The sequence below is a fragment of the Hirundo rustica genome, chromosome Z (assembly GCF_015227805.2).
Source record: "Hirundo rustica isolate bHirRus1 chromosome Z, bHirRus1.pri.v3, whole genome shotgun sequence".
Taxonomy (NCBI): domain Eukaryota; kingdom Metazoa; phylum Chordata; class Aves; order Passeriformes; family Hirundinidae; genus Hirundo; species Hirundo rustica.
Genome location: NC_053488.1, coordinates 12,721,894 through 12,738,143, shown reverse-complemented (window position 1 = coordinate 12,738,143; position 16,250 = coordinate 12,721,894). Strand labels below are relative to the sequence as shown.

Here is a 16,250-nt window from a genome sequence, read left to right as displayed (position 1 = left end):
TAACACTACTCATCATCCTGAAAGCCAGCTGCACACAAGCTCATAGAGACCAAAATTCTTGCTTGTGTACTCAGGAAATTCACCACCATCTTTCGCCTCTGAGTCACTCTCAAAATCCATGTGCAACTTGTGGGTTTTGGCCATTAGAAGGTTTTGGTTGATGAGTCAAGAAGTCTGTCCGGCTGCTATCACAGGAATTTGAAATGCAATGCAAATGCCATGTGCTGGTGCTATGAAAGTAAATTAAACTGAAACCCACAAAAGTAGACGTGTGTGAAGAACTGTTCTTTTCATCTTGCAAACTTCTAGTCTCTTGCAGGTCTGTCTCCTGTGTCCTATGCTGTGCAAGATTTGTATAAGTTACTACTATAGCAGGTAGATGATTTGTATTTCATTGCATTCTTGGTCACCCACTACAGTTCTTGAGTTATGCCTAGGAAAAGTGTTTAATTGTAAGAGCAATAAGCCTAGCAGATGTAGATTCCTCCTGCTGCGTCATGAAAACTGCTGCTACGGTTGACTTCACAAAAGGCTGTTCAGTCTCTGTCCTGGGCTGTTTGTGTTCTGGCTTTCTGTTCTGATGACATATTACCTCCTGGGCAAAGAGTGTCTCTTCCTACATGCTTGGACAGTGCCTAGAAAAAAAAATTGGAGCCTAAACTGATTTTGAAGCTCTTGGTAAATCTGTAAGACAAAGGAAGTATTAAATCCAGCTCTAAGACATGACCACCTCATGGCTATGTTGAATCTTCTTTTTACTGCCTCAAGGCATATTTTACTCTGTAGTTGCAGTTGTAATAGGCACAAATTCATAAAATTGCGGTATTAGAGAATATTACAGTGGATGAAAGAACAACCTTCCCCATTGATGCAAAATGTTTACAATGAGCATGGTCATATAGCTAAAAAATTTTGAGGGCTGTTGCATTTTGTTAGAGAAAACTCCAGGGTTCTTTCTGAAAGATAGTGGTAATACAACAGGATTGCATTTAAGATATAGGAACTATGTTATGCTCAAAATCTTTTTTGTTGGCAAAGAGAAAGTTTACCTCCTGTTTAACTAAGGCAGTAATTTGTAGAAAGTGTAACCGAAATTCTGTGTGTCAGATCATTATTAGTTCAGCACGGTTACACAAAATGAAAGAATAATGGGTTTTCTGCACGTATCTGTTCTTGGTGCTCTGTGCTCACCCTTCTATACCTTCTCTGGATCGTGAGGTTGCTGGTTTCATTCTTGGGCAGTGGTGAGAGGAAGGGACATTACAGCAGGCTATCAGCATCTGGAGCCCATCTCTGAGAGGAATATGATATTTACATTGCTGGTTTCTTCTTCCTCACTTTAAGGGGTTGCACTCATACTTGGGGTAAATTCTTATAAGTTTTTGTAAAATAATTCTTTATGTTTTTCTGGTTAGCTGCAACATGTTTGAATGTACTACAATAAGATGCTGTTTACGTATGTTGAATAATACTCTGTTCTGGTTTTGCTCTAGGCGACTCTGCTTGAGTGGGGCTGGTTGGGTAAAATTACCTCAAGGGTAGTCTGTAAACATCTTTTGCAATTTATATGCTGCCTGTATCTGAGATCACCCACCAGGGATTACAGATCTGCAACTATGACTGCATTCATAGTAGTTCCCCATCTCTACCAGTAAAAGTATTAACTTAAACTGTACAGAGTGCTGAACATGAGGTTACACCAGCAAAGCTGAGGGAATGGTAACCTGTTCCTGGGAAGTAGAAGGAACAATTTGAAAGCTTTCAGTTTGGCATAGATGTGTCAGAATAGCACATCTGCCATTACACATATATTTCTCAGACAGACACCCTGCTCTTTATGGCCATCCAAAACAGAGTGCCAGTGCAATGCAAACAAGCCATTTTGGCTCATGAAGCAGCTTACTCAGCTTCCTTGTTTAGGCAAAAAGTAAAACACAAGGTTGCCACAGTGGGTGAAATTTAACTCACGAGCCTCCCTGCTAGTTTTGGATGCTGCTTTGGGAACTTGTGAAGAGCTTAACACACTTCCCACAGAGATGCTCCCACTGCAGATTCTTCATCCTTGGACATAATGTGTCTGACTGAATATTTACTGAAAGCTGGTAACTCACAGCACTATGCACATCATACACACACACACACACACAAAATCCAGTGGTGCAGATTTAACCTCAGTGTGAGACAGAGAAGCTGGTTATTGTTGCTTACCCACTTCGCACTCCAACCTGAGTCTTGTCTTCATGCCCCTGAAAAATGAGCACCTGCAAAGGGTAGGGCTTAACAGATGGCTAATGGGAAAAATAACAAAAGCATTTGTTCAAAGATCACTTTCCAAAATTTCCCAACTGCTGCAGGAATGTGCTTTGATGCCTAAACCCCCTGCTAGACATTCAGATGTTCATTGCAGAAATACAGATCTGGTGTCACCTCTCTGCAACAGAAGGCATTGAAGTTCTGAAGAGACACACAGCATAAGGTAGAGGTACAGAGAAGATAAGACACGGCACTGCTAGCTTGGAAACCCAAGCTGGAGTGCCAGGCTACTTGCCACTGATTTTAGTAGATGAATTGAACTGATAGCAGTGCAATCCGTGTTCTCCTCCACCCCAGCATCACATCCTGAGCCAGGAATCCAGCTACCTTTCTTATCTCTGACAAGTCTGGTGTAACAAAAAAACGGCAGGAAAGAGGCGTCCTTCTTAAGTTTGAGTTGCCTAGGAGGTTAATTTTGTTTCCTTTTGTTTTTTAAACATGAGACTAGTTTAACAGAACTTTAAAATTTTTTTTGTTGTTGTTTGTTTTTTGTTTTTAAATGCCAACAAGAGCACACGCACAGTCGGACACCACGCTGGCGCGTGGAACAGGCGCGCGCAGGGAAATGGCGCCCGCACCGGCTGCCGCTCGGCCTCGGCGGCGCCGTTCCCGCCGCACCGCCGCACGTGAGGGGGCGGGGCCGCGCCCGCCGACGCCACCGCGCCGCGCTCCCATTGGCTGCCGGCGCGACACGTGACGCGGCGGCAGGGGCACGTGTTGGCGGATCGAGGGCTGTCGGCGGTAGCTGCCATCTTCTTTAGGCGCGCAGTTGTGAGGGCCGTGGGAAGGAGGTAGGTGAGGGGTTGCGCTGAGGGAAGGGGAGCGCCTTTCCGCGGGCGGGCCCCCACCTCCTCCATCCCCACTACCGCAGCGCCCGGGCCGGGCGCGGTCACCCCCCCCGCCCCCCGCAGGCGTCCCCGGCCCGCCGTGTCGGGGCGCCATTTTCTCTTCTTTTCCGACGCCGTCCGGAACCTGGCGGGAGGCAGGTGCTGATGTGTTCTGTCTCCTGCAAGCAGGTTTGGCAGGGCGCAGCATGATTGAAGAAGACTGGAACGCGGAGATAGGGGACGAGGCGTTACTCACATCCCTTGAGAAGGTATTTGGGGGGGGCAGCTCTGGCGGTGATGTGTGTTTGCTTTTCCCTTTCCTTCTTGTAACTGGTGTCCATGCAACCCGAGTGGCTGCTGGGCAGTGGTGTCTCCTGTTCCCGAGCTTTTTGGAAATATGGTAGGCAGCTGTAGGAGTTCCCTCTTACTGAAGGGAGAAGTTTTTCTCTGCAATCTACTTGCTCCTGTTTTATTCTGATATTAGTGGTTGCTTTATGCTTAAGTGGGCTTGACATGTCAGCTGTGTATAATGTGATTTTTGGTGACATTCAGATGCATTTTAGTACCCATTTATGGATACTAAAAACATGAATACATTTATGCCATTTAGTATCCTGAAATGCAGTAAACTGAAGCAGAGCATGCGGGTTTGTATTTCAGAAGATGCAGGAGGCAGCTTCTTTCAAGTGCATAACTCAGTGGCTCTGTTTGTATTTATGTATTCTGCTAGGCCTAAAGTCATCACGATGTTGTGCTTTTTTCTCTCTGCAGGTTAGCTTGCTTGAGAGACCAGATGATCCCTCATCTGTCTTCAGTCCAAGCATAGACGCATTTGGTATGTGAAAGGCACTTTTGACTTTACTGATACTTGGAAGAGTTGGTTCCTTGAGCATTATACAAGAGTAAAGGAAGGCACAATATTATTGTGATATTCATGGGAACCCCATGGAATAGCAGCATTAAATTATATAGAGAACATAATGAGTAGACTTTCCTTTTGACTGTCAGTGTTTCCTTGTTTATTGCAATCATACAGTAGCATATGTATAGCTAATGAGTCAGTGATAGCTTTGAATTTTAACTTAATTGTATTTTTTAATTATAGGTGCTGATGAATTTGTGAAAACACAGCATCAGTCAGTGAGTAGTTTTGGTAGAGGAAGGAATTTTGAAGCCAAAGGTAACTTCCAGCAGTGGTTGTATTTCTAATAGCTAGTTGTATACTGTACATTAAATTTTGCCATGCACTACTTTTGCTCAGCAGGCAGGTTCAGCTCCATGAAAGTAGAGCTCTGTCATGCATGACCATGGCTTGGGACGTCAAACACTATCACTCCAAATGCCCTCCTCTTCCTCCTTCTTTCCCTGGTTTTCTGTGCTGAGCTTGATGCCACATGGGCTGGGATCAGCTTTCCTGGCTCTGTCCCATCCCATCTTGTGCTCCATCATGCCCCCCTTGCGGGTGGGGTGGAGTGAGGAGCAGAAAAGGCCCCAGCTCAGTGTGAGTGCTGTGCAGCGCTAACTAAAAACTGTATTATCAATTTTGTTTCCAGGAAATCCAGAGCATAGCCCTGTGCCAGCTGGTGTGAAGAAAATTCACTCTACCCTAGTCAAGTACAGCATAGTTTATTATTTGAAAAAATTCTATACCGGTTCTGCATCATTTTTGTTGAACCCTGTTATGGCGGTGAATGTTAGCCTTGTTTGGTTTAGGGCTGATGACTGATGACAAGCAGTTTTGCTGTAAACTCTCCAGTAGCAATTATGAAGCAAGCTGTTTATAATATCTGTTGTATTTATGGATCCTTAGGATACTGTCATTTGCATATGAGTCAGTTTTTATATCTCTAACTGATATGGAAAAACCGCACTAACTGACATAAACACCCCACTTTGGTGGAGAAGAAGCCACAGATGGCTGTGCTAGGAGAACTTAATGGTGTCCTGTACCAGATTATGCTGTTTGTCGTTACAATGTGGTAGAACAGGTGTTCAGCTGAAGAATAAAGATTAAATTAAGATCTAAGGTGATTGGACCTTGGAGAAAACCTGAAACTTAAGTGTAAAATGAGGAATACTGTGTTTATGCATATGACTTATATTTATGCATATGTTTATTTCCTTGCCAGTCCCATCCGGAGAGTGACTAAGGAAAGGGATTAGAAATAAAAACATACCACATATGTCTCACTGCCAGCTGCATAAGCAGTTCTGAGTAATAAAAGAGTAGAAGTTGGTAGATCAGAAAGACATGTTTTCAAGTCCTCCCTTCATAGCAGGCCTGAACTGGCATTGCCACCTTATTCTTTAGTACCAGTTAAGAAAACTGAAGGGACAAATGCTGTCACTTGACCTCGAACCAGAAGTCTGACTTGATCTGTGTCCTTACTGAAGAGTTGAAGTTAGTGGCTTGATCAGATTACACATGTGTAAAGTCAAATACTTAAAAGACCCAGTGTTTTGATTTACTTCTTGAAATTGTACAGGGAGTTTTACTGTTTTCTGTCAGACTTCTTGGCAAAAATAAATCTTCGGGTTTTTCTCGCAGATTTAAGCAAAACATTCAGTTACATTTTGGACTTTTCGGTGAAGTCATTAAACAAGGACTGAGAAGAACAGTTAACAGATACAAGGTGCACATGAAAATCAGGCAAACTTCAGATTCAGGCAAACACTTGATTGTGTGCTGTACTCTACTGCAGGTTTTCGAGAAGGAAATGGAGAAGATGCCACTACACAAAACAGAGGGTTTAAAGGATTTGGGCAAGGTGAGAATAAGGGGTTTTGTGTTGACTGTTTGGGATGATGCCAGCACACACTGGTCATTGATTCTGGCTTTGCTGGTTCCCTGAGAGCTAGCAGTCAAGAGTGAATGCTTTGCAGTGGCTTCTTTTCTTCAGCCAGAGAAAAGGCACTTGATCTGCTCATGTGGAAGTGTGCAAATTTGAGTTACTGTGTGCTGTGCTGTTCTGCAGGTTTTCGAGAACAAAACACTGTAGATGGTGCTAGTATGCAGAACAGAGGGTTTAAAGGATTTCGTGGTGGCTTTGGACAAGGTGAGAGTAATTTGATGGTTTGTATGGGTACAGCGTATGTTTGGTGATCTTCCTGGATTTGCTTGCTCCCTGAAAACAACCAGTACAGGGGTGAAAGCAGTGAAATGGCTTCTGGTTCTTCAGCCAGATAAATGGCATTTGATCTATACATGCAAAATTGAACAAACTATGTTATTTTGTTTTATGTTATGTTGCAGGTTTTCAAGAAGGAAATGGAGAAGATGCCATTACACAAAACAGAGGGTTTAAAGCATTTGGGCAAGGTGAGAATAAGGGGTTTTGTGTTGTCTCTTTTGGATGATGCCAGCATACACTGGTCATTGATTCTGGCTTTGCTGGTTCCCTGAGAGCTAGCAGTCAAGAGTGAAAGCTTTGAAGTGGCTTCTTTTCTTCAGCCAGACAAAAGGCACTTGATCTGTTCATGTGGAAGTGTGCAAATTTGAGTCACTGTGTGCTGTGCTGTTCTGCAGGTTTTCGAGAACAAAACACTGTAGATGGTGCTAGTATGCAGAACAGAGGGTTTAAAGGATTTCGTGGTGGCTTTGGACAAGGTGAGAGTAAGTTTGATGGTTTGGAGGTTTTTTTGTGCTGAGTGGTTTGTATGGGTACAGCGTATTTTTGGTGATCTTCCTGGATTTGCTTGCTCCCTGAAAACTGCCGCAGAGTACTGAGAACTTCTCTCTGAGAACAGAACTAGTTCTGTTTTTTAACTGTGTAGTGGAATATGAAAGTTCTCTTTAAAGAATGAGTATTACTGGGTATAGTGCAGTATAGTTCGGGGTTAATGATGAAGTTGTTGGGACTGTTGCTTTGCAGGTTTGTTGGAGCAAATAGCTGGCTTTAGTTGCAGTATTTAGGTATATGTGCATGTAATTTAGAAGAGCTGTTCAAGCAACCTCCCTCACACCCTCCCCCCCCATGCCAGCCATTCACGTAAGTGAGGGGCAGTGTTTGGGCCACTTGAATGTGATTTAAAATGCTCTAGGGGCACTAGGGACCAGGAGTGGGCAAACTGGGGTGTGGCCTGTCAAGTAACAGGAGTGGGGCAATAGGCGTGGCAGTGCAGTGGGGGTGTGACCCCAAAGGGAACTGTGGCATGCCAGTTCCATGTGGCAGTTCTTGCAGGTGGGGCTCAGCCATCCTTATGGTGATGGGTTGTGGGGGTTGTTTGTTTGGGGTGGTGTTTGTTCGTTCTTTTTTTTTTTTTGTGTTTGTGAGTGTGGTGTTGGTTGGTGGTTTTTGTTTTTTTTTTCTTTGTTTTTGTCGTTCCCCTCCTCCCCCCAGTTTTCTAGATCCAGTACTGATTTACAAATGGTCAAAAGCGATTGCTGCTGCCAGCAAGGGTTTGCTAACCCAAACAGAATCCCCCCAAGTGGGGAGCATGTGTCCAGGCCACTGGCTGTGGGGAGTGTCTGAGCCTGGTGTTAGTTCCAGAGGACAGTGCAAAAAACCTTGGCTTATGGTGTAAGTAGGTGAGTGATTAGCTTTGTCTGGGGACAGAGCTTAAAGAAGAGGCGGAAAGGCTAAGGAGTATTAGAGGAAGCAAAAGAGAAGTAAATGGGGGGAGTAACACCCTTCCAACTGTGAGAGAAGCTCAGCAGGCATCAGAGGAGCCTTGACCCTCTTGCCATCAAGCAGGAGGAGGAGGAGACCTAGTAGATGGCAGGGGAAATGGAAAGAGGTCCCTTCTTTGGGAGGTAAAAATACTCCTCCCTAACTTCATTGCCTTCCCAGGTACCCTTATGGAGTAGGATGAGACCCTGGGTCCAGAGGGTCAGGCAGATGGTACTAAAGAATCCATCTGGAGGGTCTTCTAGTTGCACTTCCTCTGTCAGATGGATCACAGCCTCAGATAACAAAAAGAAAGGAAGGGTGATTGTAGTAGGTTATTCCCTTTTAAGGGAATCTGTATGTTGACTGGACCCACCCCCCAGGGAGGTCTGCTGCCTCCCTGGGGCCCAGCTACTAGGATATCACCAGGAGACTCCCTGAACTAGTTCAGCCCTCTGATTATTACCCACTGCTGGTTGTCCAGGTTTGCAGTTATGAGGTTGACAAGAAGGGTATCATGCAATTTAAAAGGACTTCAAAGCTCTGGGTCAGTTGGTTCATGGGACAGGAGCGCGGGTGATGTTCTGCTCATTTCCTTCAGTAGCAGAGATGAGTGATGGAAGGAACAGGAGAACCCATCTTATAAATAACTGGCATAAGGGCTGATGCTGTCAGTGAATTTTGTTTTTTCTGATCATGGGGCAGTTTTCATGACTGCAGGCCTGTTTGCTAGGCTCCATCTGTCTGACAAGGATTCTAGACCAGAGTTGGTAGGGCTCATTGAGAGGGCTTTAAAGTAGGTTTGAAGGGGCTGAAACCAGGCTTTCCAGAGTAATGGCTAAGGGTGGTATGCCAGAGTCAGTGATGAAAGCCTGGCTGAAGTACATGCGCGCCAATGCATGCAGCACAGGTAATGAGATGAGCTGGAAGCTGATGTTCAGAAGGAGAACCATGATGTAGTAGCCATCTTGGAAGTGCTGCAGTGGATGTGTGTTTACTCTTCAGAAGGGACAAGCAAGGGAGAAGAGGTGGAGGGGTCATTTGTATATTAGAGAGGCACTCAACACTGTAGAAATTAGGATTAATGATGATATCCTGTAGGTGAGGATCAGTGAAGGGCCAGCAAGGCTGACATCTTGGTGGGTGTCTTATGGACCACCTAACCAGGATGAAGAGATAGGTGAATTACTCTGTGAACAGCTGGAGGATGTTTCAAAATCACCAGCCCTTGTTCACAGGGGAGAGTTTAACCTACCAAATAATCTGCTGGGAACTCAGCGCAGTGGAGAAGATGCAGTCTGGGAGGTTCTTGGAGTGTATGAAGGGCAGCTTCTTGTCACATCTGGGGAAATACAGGCCTGTCAGCCTGCCCTTGGTGCCCAGCAAGATTATAGAACAGATCATCCTGAGTGTGACCACATGGCACATACAGTACGGCCAAAGGATCAGACCCAGCCAGTATAGATTTTGGAGGGGTGTGTCCTGCCTGACCAATGTGATCTCCTTTTATTACCAAGTGACCCACCTGATGGATGTGGGCAAGGCTGCTGTGGATGTTATCTCCCTGGAATTCAGCAAAGCCTTTGACACTGTCTCCCATAGCATATATGTGGAAAAGCTGGCAGCCCATGGCTTGGACCTTGTGCTGGGTGAAGAACTGGCTGGACAGCTGGCCGAGAGAGTTGTGAATGGTGCTGCATCCAGTTGGTGACCAATCACTTGCAGTGTCCCCCAGGGATGTGTTTGGCCCAGTTCTGTTTAATAACTTTACTGATGATCTGGATGAGGGGATTAAGTCTACCATTAGCAAATTGGCAGATGACACTAAGTTGGGTGTGTGTGTTGGTTGATCTGCTGGAGTGCAGGAAGGCTCTGCAGAGGGACCTGAACAGGCTGGATCAATGGGCTGAATCCAGTGATATGAGGTCTAACAGGTCCAAGTGCTGGGTGCTGCCTTTGGGTCACAACAGTGCCCTGCAGGCTGAGGCAAAGTGGCTGGACAGCACACAGGCAGAAAGAGAGCTGGGGGTACTGATTGACAGCCAGCTGAACATGAACCAGTGTGGTCAGGAAAGCCAGTAGCATCCTGGTCTGGATCAGCAGTAGTGTGGCCAGCAGGAGCAGGACAATGGTTGTCCCCCATACTAGACACTGGTGAGACTGCACCTTGAGTGTGGTGTCGGGTTCTGGGCTCTTCAGTTTAGAAAGGACCTTGAGATACTGGAGCAAGTCCAGAGAAGAGCAACAGGGTTGGTGAAGGGCCTGGGGCACAGGTCCTATAGGGAGCAGTGGAGGGAGCTTGCGGGTGTTTAGTCCTGTAGGGGACCTTATCACTCTCTACAGCTGCCTGAAAGGAGATTGTGGCCAGGTGCAGGATCAGCCTGTTTCCACAGGCAGCCGGTGACTGTAGAACAGGAAATAGTCTTGAGCTGCACCAGGGGAGGTTTAAGCTGGAAATCACCAAGAAGTTCTTCAGGGAAAGGGTGATGAGACATTGAAATGGGCTACCAAGGGAGATAGTGGAGTTACTATCCCTGGAGGTGTTTAGGGAAAGCCTAGGCGTGGCACTCAGTGCCATGGGTTAGTTGATGAGGTTGTGTTCAGTCATAGGTTAAACTTGATGATCTCAAAGGTCCTTTCCAACCTAGTTAATTCTGTGATTTCTGTGATTTTATACCCTATATGCACTACGCTGTCTGTTGTAGACACTAAAGTTGGACAAAGGGGTGTACCTCAGTCTGGAACTCTCAACTTTAGAGAAAGAGGAGCTCCTGCAGATGGTGCAGGTGAGACTTTTAGTAGTGGGGGTGAACTGTACTCGTTTCCTCATTGGTGAGTTGTGGCAATGTAGCTTGTTGTTAGCTTGCTTGGGACTTTGAGCAACCTGATCAATGAGTGGCACCCCTGTCTATTGCAGGGAGGTTGTAATTAGGTGATCTTTAAGGTCCCTTTCAACCCAAATCATTCTGTCTTTACTATGCATTTTCAGAAGTGCTTAGTGATATCTGAAGAGCAATTGTTTTGACTCTATTTTTGGTTCAAATAATGATTTTTAGTAGGCGTTACAGAGGCATCATGGTAACACCCATTGAGGAAATAAATGGTATCCTTAATACATGACAGCAATTCTTTTTTGTTGAAAAACAAATTGTTTTTTTACAAAACCAGCACAGTTTTTATTATTCCAAAACAGTAAGACCACTTTCCCACCTTTTGGACTGAATCTCATTATGGTAGGGGGGTGCCAGACTTCTTTGACTAAGCAAGACAGCAGCACTTCGATGCAGAGTACTGATGACAAGCAGTTAGACTCTCCAGCAGCAATTGTGAAGTAACTTGCAAGCTGTATTTAAGGGCTAATGTATTTATGGATACAGACTTAGGATGCTGTCTTTTGCACATCAACCTTTAAGGTGCAGTTTTTATTTGTTGATGTGGGAAAAACCCAAACTGAGTGACATACTGGTATATACCAGGCATTGGTGGAGAGGAAGCCACAGATGCTGTGCTTGGTGTCCTGTACCAGGTGGTTGCTTTTATTTTTACAGTGCAGTGGAACAGCTGAATGCTTTCTGGCCAAAAAGTATATCTTGTCTTAATTTTTTATATATTTAGGAATATCACTTTGGTATACTGTACTTTTTATATGAATAAAATAAGGACTTAGAAGAATAATTAACAGTTGTAAGGTGCTTGACCTGCACATGAAAATCAGCCAAACTTCAGATTCAGGCAAACGCATGATTGTGTGCTGTACTCTACTGCAGGTTTTCGAGAAGGAAATGGAGAAGATGCCACTACACAAAACAGAGGGTTTAAAGGATTTGGGCAAGGTGAGAATAAGGGTTTTTGTGTTGACTGTTTGGGATGATGCCAGCACACACTGGTCATTGATTCTGGCTTTGCTGGTTCCCTGAGAGCTAGCAGTCAAGAGTGAATGCTTTGCAGTGGCTTCTTTTCTTCAGCCAGAGAAAAGGCACTTGATCTGCTCATGTGGAAGTGTGCAAATTTGAGTTACTGTGTGCTGTGCTGTTCTGCAGGTTTTCGAGAACAAAACACTGTAGATGGTGCTAGTATGCAGAACAGAGGGTTTAAAGGATTTCGTGGTGGCTTTGGACAAGGTGAGAGTAATTTGATGGTTTGTATGGGTACAGCGTATGTTTGGTGATCTTCCTGGATTTGCTTGCTCCTTGGGAACAACCACCTCCAGAGAACTGAAAACTCCTTCTACTAGTTCTGTTTTTCAGCTGTGTTGTGGAATATGAAATTTCTCATTAAAAAATGAGTGTTATTGGGTACAATACAGTATAGTTTGGAGTTAAAGAAGTTGTTGAGACGGTTGCTCTGCAGATTTGTTGGAGTAAATAGCTGGCTTCAGTAGTAGTATTTCATGATACTAATTTTATACCTGCTATCTGCTACGTGTCTCTTACTTACAGGTATGAAACGTGGGCAGAGGGACGTACCTGGATCTGGCACTCCTGTTTCTAGAGAAAGAGGAGCACTCACAGGTGGTGCAGGTGAGGTTTTTTAGTAGTGGGGTGAACTGTATGGATTTCCTCATTAGTGATTAATGATAAAGCATTAATTCTGGCAAATACTGTCCCTAATGTTTCTTCCTATAAAGAACCTCCTGCAAATGCTAAGTATCTGGGTTGTAAGACAAAGACAAAAAGATAAGTTTGTAATTCATTTGAATTTTAGTTACTGGATTTTCAAAGCTGTTTTGTTACATAGTCTTTTTCTTCTTTGTCTTGGTGATGCTGTTTCAGTTAATGCACAGCGGCGTAGAATTGCTAACCCCAAAATTGAGAGTAGGCATTAAAGAACTTGCTAAGTTTGGAAAGAGTCAGTCTAGACTTTTACCATTCTACCTTCTGTAAGGGGAAATATTTTATTGTCAGTGCTGACAAATAAGGTATATAGTTCTGACAGGCCACTTATTCCTGATTTAACTTTATTTTAATGTTGGGGATGTCTTGTCTCCTAGGGATTTTTCCCTCTTAATCATGCTGTATTCTTGTGCCACAATGCTACTGTACCTGGCTACATATATGCTGTTCTACATTGAGTATAGTAATATGCTATTCAGAGAAGTACCATAACTCAAATTAGGACTGGGATTAAAACAGTGTAAATGGTCAGTGGATGTATTATTTGCCGTGTAAGAACATTTTGTGTGATACTCATAAAAGAACTTTTTATTGTAGAAAAGATGGCTAAGTAGTTCTTTACTCAGAGGGTGTTGCAATGAAGCACTGGAACAGGTTGACCAGAGAGTTTGTGGATACCTCATCCCTGGAGATGTTCAAGGCTGTGTTCAGCTGGGGTTTGAGTAGTGTGGTCTAGTGGATGATGTCCATCCTGAGGCACAGGGGTTGGAAGTGGATGATCTTTAAGGTTCCTTCCAACTCAAACCATTCTGTGATCCAGTGATTAGTATACATATTCAGAAGTGATACTTAGTATCTAAAGAACAGTTGATGTGCTTCTATTTGACTCAGTTCAACTAATTTTTTTCAGATTTTTTTTGTTAAAATTATGATTTTTAGGAGTTTTAAGTCTTTATGGAGGCAACGTGCTGTGCTTATATTGGACATAACTGTATCCTTAACACAGAACAGTAATTCCTTTTTCATGGCTATAGCGTAAAGTATTAGTGTGTTAAGAACTCTTCTGGAATTTGGTATGCAGCAGTTGCATCTATCTGTATGAAATCTCATGTGGAAAGAGAATCTTTAGAAAGAGTAATTTGTTGTGTGGGAAAGATATCCTTCCTTGTGTCCTAGGAGCATGTATCTGCCTGGATGATAAGAGAAGAGCCTAATGTAATTTTTGTGAGTACCTGTTGGAAGTGGGGTTCTTGAGTGAATGTAAGACATGAGTGCTGTCGGAGTCCAGGGCATTCTTTGGTTGCCCTGGAAGGTTGGAGACCTGGACAGAGAGGTCTGGGACATGGACAGGGGGGTCTGGGACCCCCTGGCACAGAGGCCAGGGAGACACTGGCTTTGATCCCAGCCCATGAGAAAGGCTTCCTACACTGCTAGATGAATTACAGGCCACAAGAGTGTGAAAGATAGTAATTTAGCTTGTCACAGGGTGGAAAACCGTAGTTTGGGGTTTTTAGTATGGAAGTAGATGGGAGCAAGATGGAGGATTTGGGATATTGTCTCTTGCTTCTTCTTTCTTCTTCATTCACTCCATTTTCTGCAGTGATGGTGACACAAAGTAGTTTAAGGAGATTGGGTCAGAGTAGAGGTGACCTGTTTAGTGTAAGTGATAGGTATTGGCAAATAACGATAAATAAAGAGTACGTAACAATTAGTGTAAGGGACAGTGGCAGCCCAGTGAGGAGGAGTCGTCAGATGCCCGAGCAGCTGCACAGACCTTGGGCACTGAGAGAATTGTAAGACAAGAAACAATAAACAAATGGCGCAACCTTGAAAATCAGAACGTGAAGACTCCGTCTCTTGCGTCTGGCTCAGCGCTTTGCAGAAGGCGAAAAGACTCTAAAACCACCCGAATCTCGGGAACAAAACCTGAGAGAGTGCTTTACAAATTTGACCTCATATGGAGGTAAATTTTAGGTCTTATAATATAAAGTTAAGTTCTGGTAGAATGAATATATGGAATTTTGTGCCTTCCTGAAAAACGGAGGGAAATCCAGATGACATCTCACTGAACTTAACTTCAGTAGCTTCATACTTAAAACAGTTGTATTTTAACTTCTCTTTGTATTGTTTGTGAACTTAAATGGTTGTATTAAGGTCCAAAGGTGACTTATGTGCCCCCTCCGCCACCTGATGATGAACAAGCCATCTTTGCACGTTATCAGACGGGAATGAATTTTGACAAGTATGATGAAAACACTGTTGAAGTTTCAGGACTGGACCCTCCAGCAGCATTAATGGTTAGTGAATTGGTTATTCTCACAGTTTATGTGGAGCATGATTAACAAGGATGTGTAGTGGGGTCAATATTTGCAATTTATGAAAATATTAATTAAAATATTGAATCTTGCTGATAGTGTGATGTTGGAAGGATGTGCTCCCCATTTGAAAGATTAAAATTTGAATTCACAGTAACTGACAAACTATATAAATGGTCCAGAGAAAGTAATACTGGACATATAGGAAGAATAAATTGTGGAAGAATACCAGTTCCACTGTTGAAAGAAAGAGGTCTTTGCAGCAGTTCCTGGGCAGGCTGGTGTAGTTACCTTATTGAAGTAAATTACTGAGGGATCTTCAAAAATGTAAATTAACACCTGTTGAGGTAGTATTTGTTTGGACAGAGGGGTGTTTTAAAGTAATTTCTAGCCCTGTTCTCCATGGTTGCAGTTCATTGTTTAACATATAACTTAGTTTATTTTCTATAATGGGTGGCCAGTGTTGAAAAAAGTTATTTTTAGGGGAAAGAATGAGAAGTGCAGAGGGGTTAATAGCACCTGTGTTGAAAGTGAAGATGCAGAGGTATTCTCCCCATCCATCTTGTGAAAGATGTTCTCACTGAAGTTAAATTGATTCTTGTTGCCTGTGTTGCTTTTTGGTCCTGGCTAGGATTGTGTTTTAGCTACCCTTACTGGTTTTAGCACAGAGACCCATGTATAGCTCCTCTGTGAAATGAAACTAAAGAGTTTCAGGTTTTTTTCATAGCATGCTATGTGAGTTTACTTGCTTGAATCCATGGCTTCTGAGAAGTTTTGTCTTGGAAATAAGATCTGCTGAAGATGTTCAAAGCATTCACTGTCCTGCAGTGTTATTTGAGTGGCATGAGCAGATTTTAGAGACGTTTGGGGCTTTTGCCTTTAGGAGCCTTGGCAACCTAAATGTCTGGTGAGACTACCTCTAAAGTTAACACTCTTTAGTATTTGGATGTCTGTATCCTACAGTAAGCATTTTGGATTTTAAACTTCTACCTTCCGTGGTTGTGTAATGACGGTTAATAATTTTTTTTCTTACAGAGTTTTGCAGATACTAACATGTGTCATACTTTAACTCTGAACATTGTTAAAGCTGGATTCTCTAAACCTACTCCAGTGCAGAAGTACAGCATTCCTATTATACTGGCAGGACGGGATTTAATGGCATGTGCCCAGACAGGATCAGGAAAAACTGTAAGCATTTTGTGGAGTATTTATTCTACTGAAAGTGTGTGTCTGTGAGCTTTTAGGAGGATGCCTCACCCTCCCACATGTCACGTGCTTGATTGCTTGTTGTCAATAATATCCCTTGCTCTGCAGTGGCAGGTATCAGGCGCAGATACCAATGAGAGGGTTGTCACATTTTGGGCTTTATTCTTTATTTCGGTAAACCAGTGTCTTGATGTGGCAGGTCAGTCTCCAGAGATACAGCTGTGGATTGAGAAGTACGGGCAGGCAGTCCTAGAAACTGCTGATGACAGGACTCAGCAGTTGAAAGTAGGGACTTCTGTGTTGTGTGGTGTTGTCTTATTTAGTGGGTTTTTTAGTTTGTTTGCTTGATGGTGGTTAATTTTAGTGGGG

At 43.6% G+C, this 16,250-nt stretch overlaps 1 protein-coding gene across 3 annotated transcripts in view; it reads left to right on the top strand.

The window, feature by feature from the left end:
- Positions 1-3,049: 3,049 nt before the first annotated feature.
- LOC120765578 (uncharacterized) overlaps positions 3,050-16,250 on the top strand; it is a 74,917-nt gene continuing 61,716 nt past the window's right edge. Inside the window, exons 1-14 of one of the 3 annotated variants that reach the window (XM_040090582.2) lie at positions 3,050-3,104; positions 3,330-3,409; positions 3,912-3,975; positions 4,246-4,320; positions 5,843-5,908; positions 6,116-6,196; positions 6,394-6,459; positions 6,667-6,747; positions 10,453-10,533; positions 11,515-11,580; positions 11,788-11,868; positions 12,187-12,267; positions 14,515-14,657; positions 15,711-15,863. In XM_040090582.2, the coding sequence (XP_039946516.1) occupies positions 3,347-3,409; positions 3,912-3,975; positions 4,246-4,320; positions 5,843-5,908; positions 6,116-6,196; positions 6,394-6,459; positions 6,667-6,747; positions 10,453-10,533; positions 11,515-11,580; positions 11,788-11,868; positions 12,187-12,267; positions 14,515-14,657; positions 15,711-15,863 (1,101 nt within the window). In that variant the 5' untranslated portion in view covers positions 3,050-3,104; positions 3,330-3,346. Of the gene's footprint in view, positions 3,105-3,243; positions 3,410-3,911; positions 3,976-4,245; positions 4,321-5,842; positions 5,909-6,115; positions 6,197-6,393; positions 6,460-6,666; positions 6,748-10,452; positions 10,534-11,514; positions 11,581-11,787; positions 11,869-12,186; positions 12,268-14,514; positions 14,658-15,710; positions 15,864-16,250 lie in introns of those variants that run through there. The other 2 variants (XM_040090584.2, XM_040090585.2) reach the window with 2 other exon arrangements.